General features: G+C 63.4%; 1 protein-coding gene across 1 annotated transcript; it reads right to left on the reverse strand.

The window, feature by feature from the left end:
- Positions 1 to 24: 24 nt before the first annotated feature.
- On the reverse strand, positions 25 to 24720 carry ITGB4 (integrin subunit beta 4). The gene is made up of 40 exons (XM_090290559.1): positions 24564 to 24720; positions 21917 to 22005; positions 20951 to 21033; positions 20733 to 20834; positions 20379 to 20583; positions 19870 to 19966; positions 19522 to 19693; positions 18391 to 18654; positions 17977 to 18066; positions 17592 to 17714; positions 16983 to 17147; positions 16728 to 16804; positions 15995 to 16197; positions 14439 to 14542; positions 14221 to 14319; positions 13937 to 14066; positions 13324 to 13446; positions 13114 to 13220; positions 12366 to 12399; positions 12022 to 12213; positions 11646 to 11749; positions 11212 to 11375; positions 10514 to 10662; positions 10236 to 10415; positions 9411 to 9559; positions 7226 to 7430; positions 6511 to 6668; positions 5953 to 6133; positions 5686 to 5823; positions 4918 to 5100; positions 4695 to 4826; positions 3349 to 3579; positions 2695 to 2925; positions 2408 to 2566; positions 1854 to 2003; positions 1220 to 1408; positions 991 to 1146; positions 742 to 906; positions 546 to 653; positions 25 to 444 (listed from the first exon to the last, which is right to left on the reverse strand). Exons 2-40 carry the CDS (start codon positions 21993 to 21995, stop codon positions 305 to 307), a joined length of 5721 nt encoding a protein of 1906 aa, XP_090146685.1. The 5' UTR covers positions 21996 to 22005; positions 24564 to 24720; the 3' UTR covers positions 25 to 304.
- Positions 24721 to 25297: the final 577 nt, after the last annotated feature.

A 25297-nucleotide genomic window follows, 5' to 3' on the forward strand; every position in this document is an offset into this window, starting at 1 on the left:
GAAGGACGACAGGGCACAGCCAGGCAGTAGCAAAGTCGTGTATTAAGTGCAGAACAAAGCTGGGTCCTTCTCATGCTGGTCCCAGCTCTTTGGTTACAAATGTGCTTGGGTGGGGTGGGTGGATGAGCACAGCCAGAAAGTCCCCTTCACGCCTCCCAGAGGACACCTACCGCCAGAGGCACTGGCCCCGTGATGAGCATGCAGGTGGGTGGGGACCCTGGGGGTCCAAGAACTGTGTAGCTGAGGTGAGGGGGGAGGGCAGTGGGGGCCCAGGTTCGAGGACAGCCGAGCTGGGATGGGGAGCTCAGGTCTGGAAGAACTGTGCATCCATCTGGGCGCTGAGGGTCCCGCTGGTGGTCAGGGTCCGGCTCACAAACTCCTGGGTCACGTGCCGGGTGAGGGAGCCACCTGCTTCCAGGCACTGGGACCCCAGGGCTAGTCCATCTGCAGGGGAAGCGGTGTTCAAGGACTCCGTCTGGGTCCTTGGCCCCCTCCTGTTAGCTCTGCTCCCCCAGGACAGCCAGGAGCCCCACGCCGCAACTCACCCAGGAGGAAGGGCTCGGTGGTGCTGGCGTGGGTGGTGATGCTGCTGAGCTCGCCTGCCAGTGGGTGCTGGTAGAGCCCGGAGTGGCCACCCAGCTGTGGGAACGGGCCTAGAATGGGCAGACGGGCCTCTCAGGTGATGGTGCGAGGCGGTGTGGCCAGAGAGGGGGGGGGCAATGAAGGGACCAGGCGCCCTACCTCCATTCTGGGACTCAATGGTGATGATCCCCTCGCGCTCCGGCCCAAAGCCTTGGGTGGTCTTGGCCTGCACCTTGAACTTGTAGGGCACGTGCTCGCTGAGGCCTGGCACCGTCAGCCTGCTCTCTGGGCTGTCCCCCTCCACCTGGAACGTGGTGGCCGGCTCTGGGCGGGGAAGCTGCCTTTAGCCTCTGTGGCTCCCTCTCCACCCTTCCCCTGGCCGCCCCCTGGCCCTGGGGCGGGCGGCACCTCTTCCGTGGGCCATCTCACAGGTCACCAGGTAGCCCAGGATGTCCCCTTCAGGCCTGCGTGGCCGCTCCCAGCTCAGCTGCAGGGAGTCTGGGCTCAGGGCTGTGAACACCAGTGGGCCCGGGGCGCTGGGTGTGCTCAAGGTGAAGGCGGAGCCTGAGGGCAGCGGAGGGAGCGGGGTCAGTGTGGGTGGGTGGGGGCGGGCCGGGGGTGTGGGGAGGCGACTCACCTGGCAGGGGGCAGAGTGGGCTCTGAGGGTGCACCTGCGACTCAATGGTGATGACCCCCTCGCGCTCCGGGCCCCAGCCTTCCTGGCTCTGGGCCCTCACGCGGAACACGTAGGAGTGGTTGGGCAGCAGGTCTTCCACCACCACTGATGTCTGGCTGGGGCCGGGGATGTCGAGCCGATGCAGCTCACCTGGAGGGGCGGGGGGAGCACAGTGGCAGCTTTGTTCCTGCTCCCCGCCTGCTCCTTCCCGAGGCTTCCGCCAAAGGGCCGGTCATTGCCTGCCCAGGAGGCGCTGTGGTCGGGGGCGCGCTTAGTATGGTACAGGGCAGGCTCTACACTCCATGGATGGGCCAGGCCTGAAACCCCACCGATGTTCCGGCTGGTCATGGGCCGGGTCGTGCTGCCGTGAGCGTCTGCTCAGAGAAGTGCCACTTCCCAGGTCCCGCAAAGGCACCTCCTAGGCCAGCGGAGGCCCTGGGCCCAAGGCCGATGAGGCCTCCTTAGGCAAAACCTAGCCTGGGGAGTAACGTAGGGAGGCAGAGGAGGACCCAGAAGAGAAGGCAGTGTGAGGCATGGCAGTGAGGCCCCCTTAGGAGTGGGGCGCGGGGGGTGCCTGCCCGCAGCCATGCCTTACCGCCGCTCAGCAGCTGGTACTCCACGCTGTAGCCCTGCAGCGCCTGCTCGCACTGCGGCTCTTGCCAGCTCACTTTCAGAGACGTGGGCCCCAGGGCTGAGAACACGAGGCGGGTGGGCGTGTTGGGCACACCGGCAGCCAAGCGGGAGCCTGGAGACCAGAAGCCACGGTCAGCCTGGGCGGGGGAACCCGGGGCAGGAGTCCTGGTCCAACCCCTGACCTCCCTCCGCTGCAGCTCCTACACTGACTGCTGGCCACCCAGCTCAGTCGTCCTGCAACACCCTGTCCAGGCCCCCAGCACCTCCCACAAGTCCTCAGAGTGGGGTGGGCCCTGCCTGTGCCCAGAGAGGGCAAGCCCCATGACTCGGCCACCCCTCAGTGGGCTTGGCCCCTCCTGCCCCTGCCCCGCCCCCTGGGAAGGCAGAGGCTGCCAGGCATCAGCACTGATGTGGATGGAATGGAGGGGAAGGCAGTGCTCATGGGCAATGACTGCAATGGGCCATGGATGACAGATGGAGCAGGGCAGCTGAGACGGGATGGTCACCCTGTACTACCTGGGCCCCAAGAGGGCGCTGCTGGCCGTGCAGCCAGGATTATAGAGTCAGCTGAGTCCCTGGAGGAGGGCCACCCCTTCCTCTGAGCCCGACTCCAGGACCCCAAGGTCCAGGACAGCGGAAGCCTGCTCCTCCCGTCTTCGCAGATGGGAGGGAGGCCTGGGGTGGACAAAACAGGCGTGAGGGACTGGCAGTGTGTGTGCGTTTGAGGGGGATGTGGGGGGGCCCCAGGAGCTGGAAGAGAGGCAGGGTCAGCCGGAGGGGCAGGGCTGGCGGCGGGCACTCACTGTGCGAGGACATAGAGGTGAGTGTGGAGTAGTCCCTGGGCAGCGTGCTGCAGTGGTCCGTGCGGGTCAGCGAGTGGTAGTCCCGCGTGAGGGTGGAAGACGTGCTCAGCACCCGGTGAGGCAGGTGCGGGCTCAGGTGGGTGCCGTAGGCGGCGCTGGCCGTGGTCATCCTGTGCAGGGAGTTGGCACTGCCCAGGAAGGCAAAGTCCATCCGCCCGTTTACCACGTGATCTGCAGGGGAGAACAGGGTCAGATGGACAGGCCGGCACCAGACCTTGCAGCCCTGGGAATCCCAGGGTCACCTACCCTCCAGAGGCCTGGGCATAAATACAACCAGCCTCCCTTGGCCCATGAGGGACAGAGATCTAATGTCCCTGGAGTGCAAGGGGCCACAGAGGCTTGTGCAACCCACATCCTCTGACCAGGCGGACGCCACTATGCACAGTCAGCCTTGCTTTGGGGAGAGCCTGAACGCCTGCCCTGGGGGTCCTCTGGCTCTGGGGCTCTGCCTCCACGCCACTGCTCATCCCCTGGTAGGGCAGGAGGTCTGGCTGGTCAGCCTGGCCACAGCGAGCTCAGGCTGAGCCCTGGAGGCAGCAAACGAGTGAGCCTAGGTGGGTGTGGGGTCGGGGCGCGCCGGGCAGGGCCGGTCACCTCCGGGGGGCCCTGGTGTGGCGCCACGGGCATGGCCGCCGCCCTCCCCCACTGCTCCCCCCGCGCCCCCTTCGGCGCCGTCGTCCGGGGGCCCGTGGGGCGGCTCGGTGGCGACGGAGGAGCGCCCGCTGCTGGCCGACAGGCGCGGGATGAGCTCCGGGGGCAGCTGCCACGTGACGCGCCGCAGGTCCAGCTCCTCCCCGAGCAGGGGCTCGAACTTCCAGCAGGCGCCTTGGGAACAACGAAGGGCGCATTGGCACCGCCGGCGGGCGCGGGAGGCTGCGGGCAGGACCCCGGTAGCGCCGCGACGTGAGCGCTCCTCGGGCTCTTTGGGATCCAGGTGGGGGCGGACGGGCGCACTGCAGGGGCCCGGCACCGGGCGGCAGGGGAGACCGGTGGCCCGCGCGCGTGCGCCCGGAAGAGCCCACCAGGTGAGTCAGTGCAGCCTGGGCGGCAGCTGGTGTGGAAAGACCCCAGGCCAGCCCGGAGCCCAGGGTCGCCCTGGCTTTGTCACCAGCTGTGATGGCTCCCTGCTCTGGGCCTCCCTTTCCTGTCTGTATCCAGACAGTGATCTGCCCCTTGCCAGCCTTCCGGGGACAGTTCCGGAAGCCACAATTTTCACAGGTGGTGTCAGTAACAGCTGAGCTGGTCCCCCTGAGTCACACCAGCGCCTCTGTACCCCAGACCCTGAAACCTCTCAAGATCTGCAGGCTCAGGCTCCTCAAGCCCAAGCCCAGCCCGGTGAGGCCGGGTGTGTGTTCACTGGGGCCTGCGGCATAGGCCAGGGTGGGACCTCACTGCACAGAGCAGAACACTGAGGCACGGAGAGGCCAAGTGACTTATCCGAATTCCCACCGCGGAGTCGGAAGCTGAAACTGAGCCGCCGGGAGGCCCGGCCGAGGGCGCTGTGCTCCACGGTGGGCAAGGAGTCAGGGGGGAAGAGGAACAGGGCGAGGGGCTGCCCCGTGGCTCCTGAGTCCTGCCCCCCTCCTCCCGCCCAGCCCTGTGCTGAGTGGCCTGCCTCCATGACAGCTGGTGAGCCCTTCAGTGGCAAAGCTGTGTTTCCACGCAGCCCCATGGGCGTGAGCCCGTGCACGCTTGCACGAGTCTGTGAGTGCCTGCCCCCCGGCACACGTCCGTCTCCCTGTCCTCATGCACACGACTGCATGTGTGCCACGCCAGCCTCGTCCCCCTGTGCCTGCCAGACTGTCAGCTCTGCAAATATTCGTCTGGGCCTGAGAGAGGATTTTAACCTTTGACCCTCCTGCCCAGTAGGCACTGGACCCTTTGTCCTCTCTGGACACCAGTGACAGCCCCAGCCCCGACGCAGGAGCCAGCCTTCCCACCTGTGTCGTCGGAGACGCTGGGCCTCTGGCTGCCACCCGGGGAGCGCAGCACGTCGTCGCTGTACATGAGGAAGCTTTCGTAGTCCTCGCCGCCCTGGGCGTCCACGATGGGGATGTCGGGGATGATGGGGACTGCGGGGAAGCGGGCGGTGAGCCAGGCCCCACCCTGGCCTCCTGCCCCCGTCTGTCCCCTCTGCCCCCAGCCGCCCCGCCCACCACTCACTGGACATGGGCCGCTTGGGCTGAGTGGCCAGGTTGATGATGGCCTCCCGCTCGGGCCCCCAGCCCGCCCCGTTGCGCGCCTTCACTGTGTAGCGGTATGGCTGGTTCTCCTTCAGGTTCTCGATGAGCAGCATCCGCTTCTTGGGGCCGTCCACCAGCACCTTCTTCATGGGCCCAATAGGTCCTGGGGCAGGGACAGCGCTTCAGAGGGGCCCTCTGGCTCCAGCCTGGTCCCAGCCCCCCTCTGATGGGGCAGGACCCGCGTGGCCTCCAGGAACCACAGCAGTTGGGGAGCAACTGGTGGACTCCTACGGCTGGCCTGCCCAGCCCTGAGAGAGACCCTGCCTGTGACCGGTTTAGAGAAGCGTCACCAGCTCTCCAAAGGGCTCGTTACTAAGGGAAGTGGTAGAGTCAGGACTAGACTCAAGTTGGCCTCATTGTAGCCTGAAAATCTGAAATTCAGGGGGTCCTGTTTTTATTTCCTAAATCTGGCAGTGCTACTCTGGCCTTAAGAGAGCAGCGTAAAAATGAGCCACCCTGGTTACCTGTGCGGGAGGGCGCCCCTACCCGTGACCCCCCTGCACATGTCCAGTCTCAGGCCTTCTGTCCCCTCTGGCCCTGGAGGCTTCTGGGCCTGGCCTTGGAATGCAGCCTGACCACATGCCTGGTGATGCCTCAGACATGAGACCGGAGGGCTCCCTCCTGACCGTTGCCCCCTCCCCTTCCATGGCTGCCAGCCCGTGGGCAGACTGCGGGGTTCGGTCCTTACGGTTGTCCTCATTGACGGGGCCGTAGCAGACCTCGTAGGCCGTGATCTCTCCGTTCGTCTCGGCTGGCTCAGCCCAGCTCAGCTGGGTCACAGTGGAGGAGACCACATTGAAAGCCAGCCGCCCCGGCTCACTGGGAACTGGGTGTGGGGGCAGGAAGAGCGCAGTCAGTGGCAGAGAGAGGGCGGAGTCCTGGGAGGGAGGGGGCAGGCTGGGCACCCAGGCATCAGGGTATCAGGGGTGGCCGGGGGGCCGTGGCCGGGCCTCACCTTCCTGGTGCGTGCGGCAGGACACCGGGGAGCTGTAGGGGCCCTCGCCCTGCGTGCCATAGGCGCACACCTTCATGTCATAGTTGCAGTACGGGTACAGGTTGGTGAGCTCTACCGAGGGCACCTTACTGTCGAGCAGGTGTGCTTCAGACTCGGAGTCCCCCTGGATCCAGTACTTCACCTGCTCCCGGGGAGGCGCCGGTCAGTGGGGGACGGCAAGGGCCCAAGCCACTTTTCCCTCCATTGACCTTCTGCCCTCTCGTCCCCTTTGCACAGAGGAGACAGCAAGGCTCCGGAGGGGCTGAGGGACCTGCCAGGTCCACACAGCAGGGCTGGGCAGAGCGGGGCATGTCTCCCGGTTGGGGGCAGGGGCCACATTCCAGGAAGGAGGCAACCCTGGGCAAAGACGGCCACCCCTCTGTCCACTCATGCTTGACCACTGGGGCCAGGCGTGCCCTCTGCTCTCCCTCAGGGTCCGCTGGCCTTGGGACGCCCCCTCTGCAGTGGTTGGCAGGTCTCAGCACTCACCCCCCTCATATCCCCCACTCCCCACCTTACCCTGTACCCGGTAGGTTTGCCAGAGGGGGGCAGCCAGTTGAAGTGGATCTTCCGGGACCCAGCAGCTTTGGCATTGGGGTTCTGTGGGGCACCTAGGTCACTGTGGAGGTCTGGGAATCTCGACAGGGTCTGGCCCTTGAAGTCCTGGTCCAGGTCATCTGCAGTGGGTGAAGTCAGGGCGGGGCTCAGACGGCCCATCTTTGAGGGGGGGCAGGAACCCACTCTCACCACCAGGGGGTGCAGGAGGCCCAGCAAAACACCCAACTGCCCTCAGCTGAAACCTGCCCTGCCCAGTCTCCTCTTGGGGTGTGCTCACAGGCTGGGGGCTAAGGGCCCATCAGAACTAACCGTGTCACCCCTCTCCTACTGGAAACACCTGCATTTTAACTGAGACTAAGGTAGAAGTCAAAGAGCTCAGTTGGCCTATGGTGGGATTCATGGTGCCCACAGCAGGCCCGCGGCCACCTGACCCCAGCCTCTCTGGTTGAGAGTAGGGGTGCCAGATAAAATGCAGGACATCTAGATAGATTGGAATTTCAAACAAACATCCCAAATATTGCACAGACATACGTATACTGTAAAGGTGCTCGGTGCTTATCTGGGTGGGAATTTAACTGGGCGTCCTGTATTTTTAGTTGCTAAGGCTGGCAGACTTGGTTGAGAGGGGCCCAGCCTCCCCTCCCCTCCTGCTAAAGCTGACCCAGGCTCTGCCCACCTTGGTCTCCGATGGCGACAGTGGCCGAGTGGGGCTGGCCCAGGCGGGCCCCGAACTTGGGGTTGCTGAGTTGGACGTGGAAGCGGCGGGTCTGGCGGCCCCGCAGGAGGGAGTCCATCTCTTGCAGCTCTAGGAGCTTCACTTGCAGCTCCTTCCAGGTCTCCCCAGGCTGGAACAACAGCTCGCCCTCCGTGGGGATGTAGTCCTGGGAGATGGGAGGGGTCAGACCAGGCCAGGTGCTCCACCCCCGCCTCACTGGTAATGAAGACCATCACATGCATCACTTCACAAATATTAGCTCACAGTAGCGTGAGGTAGAGATATTATTGCCCCCATTTTGCAGAGGAGGAGCTGAGGCACCCAGAGGTGAAGAAACGTGCCCAAGTTCACGCAGGTGGTTGTGGTGGGGCCAGGATCTGACCAAGGCATTCAGAGGGACGGGTGGGTGGCACATAGGGAGGTACCCACACAGCCAGGCTCTCGTTCGGGAGGAGCTGGATTTTCAGGTCCTCAACACTGTGCCTCAGAAATCTAGGATCCTGCCAGCCCCCAAGTCCGGCCTTCTAAGCGGGGTGCTTCCGTCAGCTCCGGCTCTCTACCTTCAACACCCCAGAGCTTTCCTGGATGTTCCGCGGGAGCACAGTACATCGATTGAAATGGGGGTGCAAGCCTCACATGACACCACTAGGTGGCGCTCCAAACCAACATGTCAATTCCAAGCACAGCTAGGCAGGTCCGCCGCGCACCCCAGGCAAGTTCAAATGCTACAAAACCCAGAACTTGATACAGCGAGTATAAAAAAAGCGGGGTCACCTGCAAGACCATTGACGCGGGCTGGGGGAGGGGGCACTTCAGAAATGTCAAGGTCATGGAAGACAAAGCTGGGGAATTGCTCTAGATTGAAGAAGCCTAAAGACACCTGGCAGCAAACCGCAATGCCTCGTCAAGGACATGTTGGGACGTGTGAACACAGGGAGACCTGAAGACGGACTAATTATTGGGTATAAGGTGAGGTTTCTTAAGTTTGGACATTATGTGGCAGTTTTGCAGAATGACTTTGCTCTGAGCTGGTACCTGCAGAGTGTGTAAGGTCTACATGAAGCCTACAACTTGGAAGAATTCAGTAAATAGGACTGAATAAGGCAGCTTTCGCTCCCTGTCTCTCTGCAGTCACAGACACAGAGCTACAGAGCTATGGGTGTATGTGTATCCGTATGATGCACGTGACCCTAGAGCTACATAGAAAGAGAGAGAGAGCAAATGCGAACAACAGGCGGATCTCTGTAAAGGGTAAGTATGTGCTAATCCTATTGGTGTTTCCATTTCTTAGTTGGCTTGAAGTGTTTCAAGACAAAAGGCTGGGAAGTAATAAAAACGTTTTTTAAAAAATTGTTAAATACCAAAGCATTTTTTATAAAAGCCTAACAGGAGAGCCAGAATCTCTTGGATATGATGGCCTATTCAGTGAAATTTCTGGACACACAAATTCTTCTTTGGAATTTCTGTTGGGAGCATCGACTCAATAATGAAAACCATTCCGACCAACAGAAAGAAGACGGGGCTGTGGCGAGGCTGCCGGGCCTGCTGAGTGCGTCCTCCCCTGCCCTTGCGCAAGGGGCCTGTGGGCCCCGTAAGACTCGATTTTATTGCTTTTTGAGTTCAGTTTTGATTGGAATATTTTTGGTTTTTAAATGTTGGTCATTGACTCAGAAAAACAAACCAATCTCTAAGCCAAATCAAGCACGTCCACCACGTGGATTCGGCTGCTCCCTGACACGGGCCCAGTGATCAAGGGGACACAGGCCCCCACGTGCCACCCCCTGCCCTGGCCTGGCCACAGAAGGGCCTGCCGGGCAGTGACAGCCCTTGGGGAGTCTGCCCAGGGATGGCGGGCCATGATCTCACTTCAAGAAGCCCAGGACCCCTGCACTGGGGCAGACGGGGAGTCCATTTCTCTATGAAGGGTTTATTGGGAAGAGGACAGTGGTATGGACATATTCCTGGCCTCAGTCGCTGGCAGGGCATCACCGACACTTTTGGCGTGTAAGACCACCCTGCTGCATGGCGGCAGGAGCAGGTGGGCCAGCCAGGGCCAACCCCCAGCATCCAGGGACCCAGGCAGCTGCCGCATCCTGCTCCCACCGGGCCCTCGGAATGTGCCCTCAATGCTGTGGTACAGCCTTACCCGGTTGCCATGCGCTGTGTTGTCCTGTGTGCGGTAGGTGACCTGGGACTTGCCGTTTTCCAGGATGTGCCGGATGACAGGAATGCGGGCCACTTGCTCCCCGCCACTGACCAAGTACTCAGGCTGCTCAAAGGACACTATCCCGGTGGCTGCAAGGGGCCCGGGACAGTCAGAGGCTCCTAGCCTCAGTCGCCTCTCAACTCCTGCCCTTCCTCTGGCCCAACCAAGCCCAGACCCCCGAAACCTGTCTGTCTCCACTGACCCTACCATTCTCTGGGGAGGACAGAGGACGGGATGGAAATTTTTCCCAGAAAAAGTTGAGGTAGCTGGAACAGTATCCATCAGACACGCAGAAGGGTCCAGGCCGAGAAAGGCGGCCAGGTGGGGGCACAACCAGCGACGAGGCCCTGAGTCTGAGCAGCGGGGCGGGGGTAGGGGGGCAGGCGGCTTGGCTGTCAGCGATGCAAAGCTTTGCCCAGCCCCAGACTGACGTAGGCAGAATGAGGCCCCAGTCCCTCTCTGCTCTGGACCCCTGGCACCCTAGGGGGCCCATTCAATTCCCTCGGTCAAAGGCCACAGGGAGAGAGCAGGGGAGGGTGTGGGACGGCACGAGGAGGCCCCAGCAGCCTGCGATCGGGACAGAAGCTCCGTGCAGAGCTGTCCAGCCACACTGCCTAAGAGCCTGAAGCCCACTTCACAGATGGTGAAACCAAGGCTCATGGGGGTCAAGTGACGTGGTAGACCCCACAGCCAGGCCTCTCCTACACTCAAATACAGGGGGCCCTAAGCCCCCTTCTGGCTCCCTGCTCCCCCTCCCTGGCCGACCTTGCTCCTTGATGATGGTGATGTTCACCAGGCGGCGGCCGAGGGTGGCTGTGCCCACGGGCACATTGATGGCCTCCACCACCAGCTGCTTCTCGTCATCGTCCTCGGGCCGGATGAAGAGGGGCACCCGGACATCCACCAGCTCCACGCCCTCCTGGAACTCCACCATGCCCCGGGCATCTGGGAGGGGGGTGAGGAGGTCAGACGTGGACGGGGGCCACACCGGGCTGGGAGGTGACAGCGAGCTGTTGGGGGAGCCCGCCCGACAGCCTGCTTACCCTGGTCCGCAGTGAGGGTGTAGTAACCGGGGGCCACCTTGAGCTCATGGAAGGCCCCCTGGGCCACGTGCTTCTCAGTCAGCTTCAGCAGGGACTGCTTGGCCGAACGCGGCGCCATCAGCACCGTGTCCACAATGGTGTGGTCCTGCCTGGGGACGTGAGCAGGCGGGAAGGCGTCAGGCTGGCACCTGTCCCTGTCCTCTCCCCAGCAAGGGACAAGATATGAGGCAGCCAAAAAAGGGCAGGTTCTCAGGGCCCGACAGTCACAGGCATGTGCTGGCCCCACCACCTTGCTCTGCAGCCTCCCCGGCCTCAGTGAACTCATCTGTGAAATGGGGCCACCCCCGCCCCGGAGACGCAGAGCAGCGAAGAGGCTAAGGGTGTAGGCGCTAGAGGCTGGGCTCAAACCCTGGCCCTATTTCTTAATAGCCAGGAGCCCTTGGGCACGTTATGGAACCTCTCTCAGCTGTGGTTTGCACGGGGCCGCCCTGGGCCTGGCTCTCTGTGGTCCCTTTGGCTCCCTGGGTCCGCCTGTTTGTACAGGGTGGGCTCATCCCATCAGCATTTCTTGAATGAAAGTCCTAGCCCCTGACAGACACCTATGGCCTTCCCTTCCTATGGGATGGAAACGGGGCGGGGTGTGGGGCAGGGGGCAGATGGGGCAGGTGGCTGGCTGTCCCGCCACGTCTTCAACTCACTTCTTCCCGGCATTGGGCTGCTGCCTGTGGGGGACAAAGTGGGGACCGTGAGCCAAAAGGTCCCTGGGGCAGCTCCCCCACCCACCCCAGACGCGCAGGACCCACCGGAACTTGGTCTGCTGGAGCTTGTGCGAGCCCGGGATCTGTCTGTACACCTCGTTCAGCTGCCAGGCAAGGGACGGCCGTGAGGCTGGGGCCCTGGGTTGGTCTCCACCCAGAGCCATCCAGACCCGGGGGACCTCTCAGGGCTGGCTGGGGGCCTCATCCCCTTGAGGGAACACTCAGAGGGAACAGATCCCAGGGCGACCACACCACACACACATCCAAGGAAGCCCCTCTTTCCTGCCCAGGAGAGTCCATGCCCCCGGCCACTCCCCCCGTGACTCTCCTGCCCCCGGGGATCACGCCGCTGGCCAGGGAGGCCGCAGCCTTACGTTCTCTTCCACCTCCTGGCGCATCTGGTCGCACTCGCGAGTGTTGGGCTTCAGCAGGTTCTCAGTGCAGAGGCGGGCAAGGCGCAGTGACAGCCCGTAGGGCACTAGGGGCAGGCAGGGGTGGGGGCTGTTAGCTCCCTGCGTGGTGGGCACCGCAGGGGCCCCTCAGGAGGCACGCTGGGATGGGGGCACCTGGTTGGCTGGGGGCCTGAGGCCTGCAGCGCCATCATGAAGGGGAGCTGGTGACCAGGCCTGTGCCCCCACCCGCCACTGGAGAAAACAGCAGCAGTGTCATCCCAGACTGGGAACAGCAGCGGACACGCCGCAGGCCCCAAGGGCGCTGCCGAGAGCTGCAGCACCCAGCCCCGGCCCTCACCCAGCTCAGTGGGGTTGGTGCTGGCAGCGTGGGTGGCAAAGCCAGGCCGCTGCACATTGTTGGTGACCTTCCAGCGGACCCTGTCAACCCCCTTGAAGTTCCCGCTGCGCAGCATGGGTGTGTCCAGGTGGTCCGAGGCCATAAGGTTTTCCCGCAGCATGTAGTGGTCTTCCTTGAAGCCCACCATGTGACCTTTGGGACAGGGTTTTCGGCATGAGGCCCCTCCCTAGGTGGAACCCCAGGCCCTCCCTCCTCTGTTCTAGGCCTGGCCCCCACTTCCCCTCCACCCACACTGGGGCAGAGTTGCCAGAGCCCTGCCGCCCCTGCCGCTGCGGGGCACATACCTCGGCTGCAGCAAGGGAGAAGCGCCAGGCAGGCCTAGGGGACAAGGATGGCGATGAGGCCTGGGATAGCTGCCCAGCCGCCCGCCCCCACAGCAGGGGGCCAGAGGGGCCTCTGTGCCTCCCCCAGACACCAGGATACCCAGGCAATTGCAGGGATCTAGACGGGGGCATGTAGGGTGGTACAGAGGATTCCCAAAGTTCGAGCCGTGGAACCCCGGCCTTGCGAGGCCCTCTGTCAAGGTTCTGTGACCAAACCCACTTGGGCAGCACTGAAGCCATTCCCCACTGCCCGCTCAGAGTGTCACTACGCATACAAGTCGGTCAAAGGCTCTGAGAAGTCCTGCGGAAGTCCTGAGACATCACACCTATTTGACCACAGACTCTTTCTCTGTGAGACACACTAACAACCCGCCGTGCTGGAGGCTCCTCATGTCGCCTCCGTGCCCGCGACCCAGTGTCCCTGCTGAGCTGTCCTCCAGGCGTGGCTGTCTCCTGTCTGCTCTCTGCAGTGAGACTGTCAGCTCTGGTGGGCAGGGCCCTCCTTCCCTGTCGGCACCCAGGTCCTTCGCCTGTGGCAGACCCAGGGCTGGCACTGCCAGGTATCCGGCTGCTGAGGGTGGGCAGAGGCGAGGGACTGGGGTGGGGAGGGCGCTAGAGCTGGGTCGAGGGTGCGGTTCGCCTGGCCTCTGCCACCTATGAGGACCCTGAGGGTCTGGGGACCTCGGGGGGACCCCGGGGGAGCAGTCACCTTGCAGCAGGCACAGTACTTCCAGCAGAGCAGCAGCAGCAGCGCCAGGAGCAGCAGCAGGAAGATGAGCAGAGGGATGAGCCACCAGAAGGAGCCGGGAGGGCAGTCTGGGGGGCGGCAGGAAGAGGAGGAGGGGGAAGGCGGCGCTCGTTCCGGGTCCGGGGTCGGCCGGGCCACCCGCCTCCGGGCACCACGCAGCCACCGGCTCACCCTTCTTCCTGTGCACCAGGACCGTGCTGTTGGGCCCCGGGGAGCCGTCGCCCTCCACGGTGTAGCTGTAGCTGCAGTCGTCGTCCTCGTCGCGGAAGGAGCAGTGCTCCACCACCTCCGCCGCTGCGCCCGCCGCACACAGTCAGCAGGGCCCGCCCGGACCCGCCCCGCCCACCACGGCACGGTGATGGGGCCCGCCCTGACCAGGGACACATCTGCGAACCTGGGACCCCCACCTCCCCGTCCCAAGCATCACCGAGGAGCTCAGCTTCTAGAAAACGTATCTGACCTAGAGGAGAGGAGGCTCTGTACCCGCGTGTCCTGATAGGTTCCCTGCTGTGTTCATGCCCCTGCCCAGCTGTTTGCCCCGTGCCCTCCCTAGACTCTGGTCCCTAATCAGCTGTGCCTTCGACCCGGGTCTGGGGGCTTCTTGGCTGGATCTCATGACCCCTCCCAGGTCTGGAACGCTTGTCTGGACGGTTTAGCCTCAACTTAGATTACGAGTCCCCCGCCCAGCTCTGTGCTCCTGCCTAGGTAAGCGACACCCCCTGCCGCCCTGGACGCCCCTGTGCCCCGGCTCTCAGCGCCCCGGCCCTCGGCCCCTGCCCCATACCTGTCTTAAGCTCATCCACCATCTTGACCTTGAAGCTGCAGTCCTCACACCTGTGCCCCTTCTTCTCGCCGGTGCCCCAGGCCTGGCACTGCACACAGGAGCGCAGGTCCTCGCAGAGCCCCAGACGGACCTGGTGGGCGAGGCGGGACAGACGGACATGGTGCTGGGCGGGCCCCACCAGGCCCACTCCGCAGCCCTGCACCCTGGTCTGGCTCCTGTGACACCAGGTTCAGCCCGTCCCGGACCGGGGCCCCCTGCCCACGCCCCAGCAGCCCGGGCCTCACCGATGAGTAGTTGATCTCGCAGACAGTGTCTGTGTAGAGGGACTGCTGGTTGCAGTGGCAGCGGCCACACTCGCAGCGGCCACGCCCGTTACAGATGCCCTGACGTAAGAGGAGGCGCCAGTGAGCCAGCGGCACCCCCACCCCTGCCTGAGAGGGTGGGTGGTCCTGCCCAGGGCCCCCCTGCCACTCCACTCTGCCAGCTCCATGCCCATGCCTACCCCATTGCTGTCGATGCAGGTGGCATTGCTGAGAGGACAGTCACAGCTCAGGCCTGTCCAGCCAGGCTCACACACGCACTGGCCCATGGAGCAGCGCCCCCGATCTGCAGAGGGGAGGGAAGGGCGAGGTGAGCCCCTTCACACCCGCAGCCCAGGCTGCCCTCCTGCTGGGGAGGGCCTGTGGGAGCCGAGCCTTGAGAGCTGGGATGTCTCCAACCTCCATCTGTCTCCTTCACCCCACCTTCTACTTCCACTCTGCAGCTAGGATGACCGTCCCAAGACACAAATCCAGTCATGCGGCTCCCTTGTTTAAGAACCTCTAGTGAGCTGTGGCCAATGCAATAAGGTAAGAAAAAATATATATGTAGTATTGGAAAATAAGAAGTAAAACTATCATAACTTGCAGGTATCAGGAACATGTCATAAAATATCAAGAAGCATGTACAGATAAATGATTAGATTTCATAAGTGAGATTAGCAAGGTACCTGGATACAAGTTTAACGAACAAATAGCTAGAAAATGAAATAAAAACCTCAAGTGGCTCTCTTTGGCCCAAAGGATAAAGTCCAATATCCTTCGGCTAGACGAAGGGTTGACCGACTCTGGCCTGCAGGCCAATGTGCCTCAGTACCTGTTTCTGCAGAAGGGCTATTGGAACACAGCTATGCTCATTTGGTGCATTGCCCCCAGCTGCTTTCTGGTACAGTGGTGGAGCTGAGCAGTTGTGACAGAGACCACACGGCCCACAAAGCTGAAAAACATCTATTTTCTGGTCCTTTAGGGAGAAGTTTGGCCTAGACTAGGCCTGGACCTGCCTTGGACTGGAAGTCAGACTCTTTACGCTCTGGCCTTGCCCCCTTTCCCAGCGATGTCTCCGGCCCTCCTCTGCCCCAGCTCTGCCTTTCTCCAGGGGTGCTGGGTTCCCCTTTCCTATCCTGAGCACTCTCTGGGGTAGACGGAGCAGGAATGGACAGAGGGAAGAAAAGCAGGGGCCTGGCCCTCAGCGGCAAGTACACGGTTGGGGCTCAATAAGTATTTGATGAGTGGGTTTTCACTCCTCCTCCTTCATTCAGCCATTCAGTCATTCCATGCGGCACCTGTCTGGGTCCTGTGACCCCACCTGGGTCTGAAGCTTTGGCCAGACTGTGTGCCCATGGCCTTGGCCACACCACATTAGGCCTGTGGGGCTCTAGAGCATGCGTAACCCCAGGTCGTGCCTGCTAGAAACGCAGCATCTCCTGAGAGAGGCAAGACCACCAGGCCACGTACCAGCAGCCATTGAGGGTTGAGCTGTGTGGTACCCATCGTAAGGAGATGGGAGAGGGGAGAAGGGAGGTGGGCATGGACCGGAGGACCACAGGGGAGTTGGGTCTTAAACACATGGGGAGTGTCATTTGTAGACAGGGCAGGAGGTCCCGCCTGGGAGGCTCTCAGGGAGTCTGGGGGGCGGCGGGGTCAGAACTCGGCGATTCTGACTCCTGGCCTGGGTCCTGGTGGAAGGCCCGCCACCAGTAGGCAGGGCAGGGACTGGCGCCCGCCAGGGCTCTGAGCTCACCGTTGCAGAGGACCCCGGAGGTGCGTGGACACTGGAAGTTGTCATACTCGCAGAAGGGACCCTCATAGCGGCCATCCCCGTAGCACACACAGCGGCCGCACTGGCACTCGCCCCGCCCAGAGCACGGCTGGTCCTCTCCCTCCCGCAGACAGGGCTGGGTGTCGCTCAGGGAGCCTGTGGAGCAGCTGCAGGTCTTGCCACTCCTGGGGGGGGCGGGCAGTCAGTGCCCCACAGCCTGGGCCGGGCCGGGGCTTCTGCTGTCCTACTGTATAGGAGAGACAGCCGAGGCCCCGGGAGGCCGCGGGGCTCCCCATGACGCAGACAGCCACGGCGGAGCTGACACAAACCTCAGTCCCCTGAGACCACCCCCCACGTCCCTTCCTCATGAAAGACTTGCTCAGGGACCTGATGTTTTGAAAGGCCTACTGCCCTTGGTTTATGAGCTCATTTATGATTTGGGGGGGCATGCATGTGGCTGAGAACCCTGAAGGTACTGAAGGTACAGAAGGTATGGAGTGAAAAGTCAGGTTCCCTTCCACACCTGTCCCCCGGTGCCCAGACCCCATGCCCTGATGGCCACCACTGTCCCGATTCTTGCATGTTTTTCCATGTAAATCAAAGTTCTCCGACAAGGACCCGCCTAGCCGCTGGGGGGCACCCCACCCCCAGCCAGGCCAGGCACATGCGTGGGCCCAGGGTCAGGGCCCATGGGCACCCTGGGCTGCACACTCACCAGCCCTCGTAGCACACACAGTGTCCACACATGAAGTCTCCGTGGCCGCTGCAGTGAAGCGACCCCACTTCTTTTTGCTACAATGAGAACGTGCTGGGATGTGCGGGGGGAGGGGCCGGGGCCACCAGCCATGTCTGCTGCCCCTGCGCCTCAGGGTACCCGCAAGGCCGCTGTGGCCACGGGAGGCCCTCCTTCCTGACTCAGACTAGGGCGGTGGGCTCAGCTCCTGCCTTCCGCCCCGGGGCCACGTCGTACCAGCTCACAGGAGCACACATCACAGATGATTTCCGCGTCCATCCTGAGGCCATCGGAGAAGGAAGGCTTCAGATGGATGAGGCCCTTCTTGTCGTTTTCTGGCAGCTGGCACACAGGCGTCCCATCCACTTCCTCGACGGCGCGGAGCTGAACTTGGTAGGTGCCCTGCAGGGACCCTACTGTCAGCCAAGGCAAGGCAGGCCAGACATGGGGGTAGGGGCTGGGGCGAGCAGTTGTGTCTGAAGGCCTGCAGCCCTCAAGCTCCTGGAAGCCCCTGGGCCCTGACCCCCAGCTCCCTGCGCTGCTCCCTCAGGGCTGAAAGTGTGCTCACGTAACAACACAGGAGCAAGGCCAGCAGTGACAAGAGCGTCCCGTGGCCCGTTCGCCCACCTGAGCAACGCTCCGAGCTCCGAGCAGCTCAGCGTGCTGTGCAGACTGGGTCACGGACAAGTCTGGGAAGGTGCCCCGCTCACCGAAGGGGCTGACCCAGGCCCTTCAAGCCCAGGCCTCTCTGAGTCTGGAGACCACGCCCTTGACCTCAGCTCAGGCTGAGCCCCTCGCAGGCCTTGTGCCTGCTCGCCCTGCCCCGGGGTCCTCAGGGAAGCGTACCACTTCTCCTCGCCGGATGTGAAAGGACCCAGCCTCCGTCTTCGGGAACATCTTCGAGCTGACCTCTGTCCGCAGGCCGCGGGGGCTGTCCAGGGCCCGGATGTCCAGGTTGGAGCGAATGCGCTGAAGGAGGGCCAGCGCTCAGTGGTCTGGGGGAGCCTGGGCTCACCCACTCGGGTCTGGCTGTGCTCCATTCCCGCCTGCGCGGAGGACTGGGGTGGTGGGGGGTCGAGGTGGCAGAGCCCATGGGAGCCGGGGGCCAGGGACCCTTCCTCAGCGGCCTATCCTGTCTCTCCGCCCAGACTGGAGGCCTCCCTTGCCCATCGGCCATCCCCCCCACCCCCCGCCCCGGAGGACTCTGCTCCGAGCCCACGCGGTGCCTCACGTCGAAGGCCTCCTGCAGCAGCTCCACGATGTTGGACGAGTCCTCCTGCAGCACGCCCAGCGAGGACACGGGGAAGTACGTGTGCAGCTTCTGTGGGGACAGCCAGGCCCGGGCTCAGCCGCGGCAAGGGCCGCCTCACCGGGAACAGCTCGGGGGTGTCCCCACTTGCAGACGGGGTCCCTAAGGCCTGGAACTGCTGGCTAAGAGTCTGCCCTCTAAGCCCCCACCTGCCTGGGAGCGGGGTTGGGGGATGGGCACATGCCCTCCCTGTCCCGCCAGGGCACCTCCCGGAGGTGCTGACAGTCTGGGGAAGGGAGGGAGTAAGGCACGAAGGGAGGGAGGAGGGGAAGGGGGGGATGTCTGAGAAGTTTCCTGGCCCCTGCCCCGCCCCCTCCCCCCAGTGAGGCCCCGCACCTCGTAGTAGCTGTAGGAGTAGTTGGTGACAGCGAAGATGGGGATGATGTTGTGTTTGCCCAGCAGGCGCACCAGGGTGGGCACGGACGGGTAGTCCTGCGTCCCGTACTGGGTGTAGGTGCCGGTGGCATCCAGGTGGCACTGCTCGTCGTTCCGTCTCAAGATGCCAGCCAGCACGTTGGCGCCGTCGGCCTCGTAGTGGAAGGCGGACTCGGTGGAGAACACCAGCAGGTGGGTGCTGTCCGGGCGCCAGCCGATGTCCCTCTGGGGAGAGCAAGGAGGAGGTGCCCATCGAGCAGGCTGCCTGCTGAGGACAGTCATCGCAGTGCCATGTGCGACGGAGGCCACGGGGCGCACAGCACGCCACCATCATGCGTGATGCATGTGACCGGCAGCACATGAGTGGCTGTGCACACAGTGGGCGCCATGCAGGTTCATCCGACTGACCCCTAGGGTTAGCCGCCCTCGGGACTGTTTCAGCTGCATAGGAAAATGTCCCCATGCAACGTTAAGTGACAAAGGCCGGTGAACGTAGGCACAGCAGCACGGGGCACTCTGTTGCATTCTATGTGGGGCGATGTTGAAAACTGTATTTTACAAAAGAGAAAATGCATCGTAAAAAAAAAAGCAAGTTTCAGTTAAACGCACTGACTCCAGCCCTGTAAGACGCGGCAGAGGCAGCCAAAGGCGCTGGCGGGGTGTCATTGGTGACGTTGTGGGCGATTTCTGTTCTTTGTTTTCCAAACTGTCTATTATATGGGTATGGTGTTTTCAAAATGAAAAAAAACCTGATGTGCACAAAAACGAAGTGCCTTCTTCAGCTCCCCAGCCCAGTTGAAGACTGGCATGAGTGAGGAGATCGGTGGGAGGCTGCCCTCGGGTCACGGAAGATTCTAGAACTCCAGGACTCCTGTGTGCCTCGTGGGCAAATGCAAGAGCAGGCTGTGACCGCCCAGGCTGAAGGACCGTGGCTGCTGGCACTTCTGAACCCACATTGTAATTGGGGGCCACCCGGAGCATCTTAGGATGTGGGGTGTCGGCCTGGCACCGCTGCAGGCCCGTGGGCAGCTTGGGCCCTGGGAGGGGAGCACAGCCCCCGTGTGGGCCAGCAGGACCCTCCCGGGTACTCACTGTGCACACGGCCGTCTGCAGGATGGCATCGAAACCACCTTCGGGGGCATCCAGGTTGCCTGAGACCCGCTCCTGCTGCAGTTTCCTGCGAAACTCGACCACATCCTGGGTCAGGCTGATGACGTTCTTGAAGGAGAACGGGGGGTCGCTGTGGGGCCAGGGCTCCTTCAGCCTGGGCAGAGGCGGGAGCGGGGAGAGGGTCAGAGAAGGAAGACCCCACATTCTCCCGCGCCCACCGTCTTCCGGGGAGCCGCCCCCTTGGCTCAGTTCAGCCCAAAGACGTGGGAACCCCTGGGTGGCGGGGAGGCAGGATGCTTGGCCAGGACCCCTGCCCACGCGGCCACTCACTTCTCCGGCCTCATGTCCGTCTGAGGGACGCTGACTTTGTCCACAAACTTGCCGAAGCCGATAGTGTAGTCGCTGGTGAGCTGGCTCAGGACCCGGGCTGGGCGTCAACAGGAAAGAGAGGGCAGCTGAGCCCCAGTACCCCACCTCAGCACAGGGGCCGGGGCTGCTCAGGGAGAGGAGGGGGAGTGACCTCTGGGGACACTGCACGCAGACACAGTTTGTGCTCCCAGTGGCCCTTGTCCCTATTTACAGAGGAGGGAAATGGGACTCAGGGGACCAGAGTCCTGCATGGGGCACATTGGAGAAGGTGGCCTTCTCTGAAGTCCCAAACCCCGAGGACACCCCCCTGAGAACGTGGGGAGCTCTGGGGGCAGTCCCAAGGTCCTGTCCTTCCTTGTAGGGTGGGTGCAGCGGTCCTGAGCCCCAGCCTCCTGAGCAGGTGTGCAGCCAGCTGGGCGAGGCCACCTGTCCACGCCTGCGCCCCAGCCTCTGCGCCGGCCCAGCCGTACCCAGGTGGTCTCCCATCTGTTTGAGGTTGTCCAGATCGTCAGACATGGAGTTGGAGAAGTCCATGAGGATGTACAGGTCCACCGGGCTCTCCAGTGGCTCGAACACCTCTAGCTCGAAGTGCTGCTCCTCGCCGGGCCGCAGGCGGACCCGCAGCGCCTGGGGGGCCATCTGGCTGCGACGCAGGGTGGTGTCGATCTCTGTCTCCTGCGGCCAGGGAAGGGGACAAATGGCTGGAGGGTCCCTCCAGAGAGCTGGTGGGGAGCCTCTCTGCCCAGCCCGGGAGGAGCAGACGCCCCTACACAGCCAGCCTTGAGCATGGAGGGCCCAGCCCGCTGGCCCCCGGCCCCAGGCACCTCTGTGATCTCGAAGCTGCTCTCCATGACCACCACGCTCTCCAGCCGGCAGCCCGCGGCCAGCAGCTCTGCCTGGGTGTTGCAACGCCGCTCCTGGAACGTCTGGCCGGAAGGGAAGGAGATGGGGTCAGGGGGCACAGTGCCTGTCCCAGCCCTGGCTCTGCGGTTGCCCCTGAGTGCCCCGACCCTTGCCTGGACCCCCAGACCCGCCCACCCACCTGGTCGGTGCAGTAGGCGCAGTCCTTGTCCACGCGGATGCACTCCGTGCAGCTGCGCACCTGGGCCTTCTGGCAGCGGTTGGCTGGGTGCGGGAACGGGCGGGCCACTGAGCTGGGCCTCGCCAGCACCAGGCCCGTCCCCACCCACGGCCGCGAGGGAGAGGCGAGGCGTCTCTGTCTGGTTCACAGAGCGGGAAACCAGCCGGGGCTGGCCTGGGAACCGTGCTGCCCAGGAAGCACAGCTAGAAAGGGGCAGCTCCGGGGCTCGGGCCTGGAACTTCCCACACAACTCCGGAAGGAAGGGTGGTGGGGCGGGAACAGAGGTGCTGGTCCACCTGCTGGGGGGACACCCTCGCCATCCCCCTCACCCACTCCTCCAGGACAAAGGGGACTGTCCCCAGGGCCCGGCCCAAGGCCTGGCACACAGTAGGTCGTTGGTAATGAATGAGGTGGGACTCCTGGGATTCCCTTGGGTTCTGTGCAGTTAAAACCACAGTAAGGACCAACGGGGTGCACCCAGTGTGCACAGGGGGCGTCTCTTGGGTCCCAGGCAATGGCAGGCCTGGGGGGCAGGGGAGGCCTGGCCAGCAGCTGTTGTCAGGCCCTGTGCTGGGCCTGTGGCCCCCCGGCCCGCCTCCCCCATCCCCATGGCTTCCACCGGCAGGCCCAACTTCACACTTCATGGGTAGGAGCCGGCGCCGGCCACCAGCTTGGTGCTGGCCCTCAGAGAGTGGGTGATGAGCCCCTGGTTCCCCTCCTAAGAAGCCAAGGCCTCAGCCTCTGCGTGGGCGCCTTCCCCTCTTCCGACCAGGTGCCCCCCTCCTGTTCTCGAGCCACATGGCTCTCAGCCCCCACTGTGTGCAGGGCTCGGTTTGTTGAACAGCTGAGTGAATGTCTGGGGGGCCCTTTGAGAGGAAGGTGTGTCCGCACCAAGAGGGGGCTGCAGGAGCGTGTCGCCGGACTCACCCATGTCTCCGGGGAAGCCGACGCTCAGCAGGGCTGCCAGCAGCAGCCTGGACCACGGGCTGGGACGTGGCCCTGCCATCCTCTTCCTCCTGCACAAACAGCCGCAATTCACACACAGCGCCCCGGCCTCCTGCTCCCTGGGGCCCCATGAGCGCTCGGCAGGGGGCACTGCCGTTCCCCCTGCACGGGTGTGTTCACGGAGGCTCCCAGAGCTTCAGTGATGCTTCCAGGCCACCCAGCCAGGGCGTGGCAGGGCCCAGGGTCCCTGCTCCTCTTTTTCACTGCCCCCTTTCTTGCCATCCCTGCAGTGGCGAGCTGCCCTGCGGGCCTGCCCGCTGCCCAGGGAGGCCCCCACCCTCTGGCCTTTGAGGACTCTGGGCACTGAGTTGATCCTAGAGCCAGAGCTCTGCTGTGGGTCCTTGAGGGCAGGTCTGCTTCTGCCTTGGCTGTTCAGACCCTACAGGCCTGGGTCAGAGATGGGGCCTCCCAATTGGGGGCCACCTACAGAGGGCCTGTCTCTACCTTCCTGCCCGCTCTCTGTCCTTGCCCCCTCCATGCTGGGAAGGCTGGGGAGGGGGTGGGAAGGCATTGCCTTTCTCCCTCCAAGATGTGCAGCCCCCAGGAGACCACAAGCGGCTCCGACACCCCCACAGGCAGAGCCAGCTGGGTGAGGGAGCCCCTGCCTGCCGCAGTGGGGCTCCCCAGGGGAAATGACTTCCCTGCAGCCTCAGGGCGCAGGCACCACACCCACAGGCCACACAATACAGGCTGCAGACTCAGGCCTCCCCGGGGCACCATTATACATGCAGGTGCAGGCACCAGAGGGCCCGGCAGGCTCATAATCATCCTGCCGTGCCCATAGGCTGGGCACACAGCGGGCTCGGGGCCAGCACTTCATGTACCTGGCTGCTCTTTAATCTGTGCAGGAGCCCAGTGGGGGATGTTGCATTATCCCCATTTCCCAGGTGAGGCGACAAGGCACAGGTGGCCGGGCTTCCCCCGCCCCGCAGCGGGCAAGTGGTCAGGAGCCTGGACGGAACTCTTATTTAACCCCCGCGTTAGTGCAGAGGCTATAACATGGCTGGTAGGAGGCCAGTGTTTTCTTTGACTCAATTTATGTTCATAACGTTTTATTTCTAAAAAATTTTAAAAGACTTTCTTTAGTTAGTTTTAGAGAGGGGCGCGGGAGGGAGAGAGAAAGAGAGGGAGAAAAACACTGATGTGCAGCTGCCTCTCGCGCACCCCCAGATGGGGACCTGGCCCACAGCCCAGGTCTGTGTCTGACTAGGAATCGAACCAGCAACCTTTCAGTTCACGGACTGGCACTCAACCCACTGAGCCACACCAAAGTTTTAAAAGTAGTTCTCCATGGTAAAAACAATGAGGTTTCACATGAAAGTTAGCATGCGGGCTTATCGGAAGATGTGGCTACAGTGGGCTGCGTGGGGCGCTCCCCAGGACACCCTGGGCCCCACCAGGCTGCTGGGCCTTTTCATGTACCAGCCGGGTCCCAGGAGAACGTGACGGCCACCCTGAAGGGTGTCGCACTGCAGCACATCCAGACCGTCCACACACAGGGTCGTGGGCATGGACACCTGCTGGGTGCCACAGGGCAGAGGCTCAGAGCTCTCCCCACACACCCCCTCCCACCCCAGGGGACCAGCTGAGCACATGAACACCTGCCCACCACACCTCTGTCCCTCCCACTGTCGCACTTCCTGGTCCCTCCACGAAATCAGGGCCAGGGAGATAGGCACCCCTTCCCTGCTGTCCCTCAAGTGCACTCTTTCCCCCCTCCCCCCAGGATGGGGACCCGCAGCCCAAACGTCCAGCTCTGCTGAGGACAGCAACCACCATGCTGCCTGTATCCAGGCCTCAGGCTGAGGGTGTGGCAAAGCCAGGAGAGAAGGGGGAGCCTGGTCATTGCCTTAGGAAGCCACCTAGAGCCACAGCCAGAGGGCCAGCCCCTGGGCTGTTGGATGAGATCTGGAGAACTTCCTGGAGGAAGGGCGTCCAGAGCCGACTTTGTGGGGAGGGCAGGCATGTGCTTGGCCGAGAGTCAGGGACTCCCCAGACCTCAGCGGGACTGTGCACCACACAGCGGGAATGCTCAGTCCAACAGGAGGGCCTCTGCCTCTCCTAAGGGGCTGTTTCTTCCACCTTCTTTGCAAACCCCTGGAGAAGCCCAGCCCAGGAGGCCTGCTGGTTTCTGCTCACTTCTCCTGCACACCCACCCAACACCCAGGCCTCTCTCCCTGCCGCCCTCCTCTGGTCAGAGGTCCGAGGGCAGAGGCTTCTGCAGCTCCCCTGTCCCTCTGCCCACAGCTGCCCCCGTGAGCACACCCTGGTAGGCTTGGCACCTGCCCTGGGCAGCATGGGGGACTGGAGGCCAATGCCTGCCAGCCTCTAGGAAGGGGAAGAACTGGGAAACAAAAGCCAGCCAGCCGGCCCTCCTAACCCACTCCCCTGTACAGCGGCCCCGGCGGGGGTGGGCACTCCCTTCGCCCTCCCGGGTCCCAGAATGGGCACCAAGCCCTGTCGGCCCGGGGACCTGGAGGGGTGGGCGGGGTCCCGCCAGGCGACCCCCGACTGCCCTTCCGCCCGGCGCCCGTGCCCCCCGCGTCTGCGGGCCGGAGGCTGCACCTACCTCGGCGTGGACTCACGCCCTCACGCCCTCCCTGCACTGGGCTCCGCTAGGCAGCTGGGCGGCAGGCGCGCGGAGAGCCGGACTGTCCCGAGGGCGGGCGGAGGGGAGGGGAGGGACCGCTTTATGGGGCGGCGGCAGGTAGGAAGGAGGCGCTGGTGAGTCAGGCCCGCCGCATTCCTGCACGCGGTGCACACCTGTCGGGGCAGGATCCCGGGCCCGCCCCCGGAAAAGGCTGCGGCTCCCGCAGCGCCCAGCCCAGCCCAGCCCAGCGACCCGACCGTCGGCGGCAGGGGCAGGGGAGGAGCCACTCCTTCCCGCTCCAGTCCTGCCCTGTGCGCCGCGCCTCCCCACCTCTCGGGGCTCCAGACTCGGTCACCGGGCTACCCTGAGTTCGGGGTGGCCTCTTAGCCCCCGCCCCGGACCACTGTCTGCCGTTTTCCAGACCCTGGGCCGCGAGCCTCCGCACTGCCCGACGGCAAATGCTGCGCGCACCACCTCCCTCCCTCCCTCCCGTGCCAGCGCGAAGGATGGGCCCGGAAACTGCCATTCACGGGGTCCCCACTGGCTCCCCACCCACCCAACCCCGACGGGTGTCCAGAGCACGCTCAGAATAAGGACTGAGCCCCTGACAAGCTACTTAACCCTCCTTACCTTTCGAGGAATAACCACCAAGAGGCCAGCACCCACCCAGCGAGGAGCAGACACTTGAACTGTAGTTGTTCGTGACACGGTGG

This window comes from Furipterus horrens, unplaced genomic scaffold (genome assembly GCF_987537825.1).
Source record: "Furipterus horrens unplaced genomic scaffold, mFurHor1.1.pri manual_scaffold_11, whole genome shotgun sequence".
Taxonomy (NCBI): Eukaryota; Metazoa; Chordata; class Mammalia; order Chiroptera; family Furipteridae; genus Furipterus; species Furipterus horrens.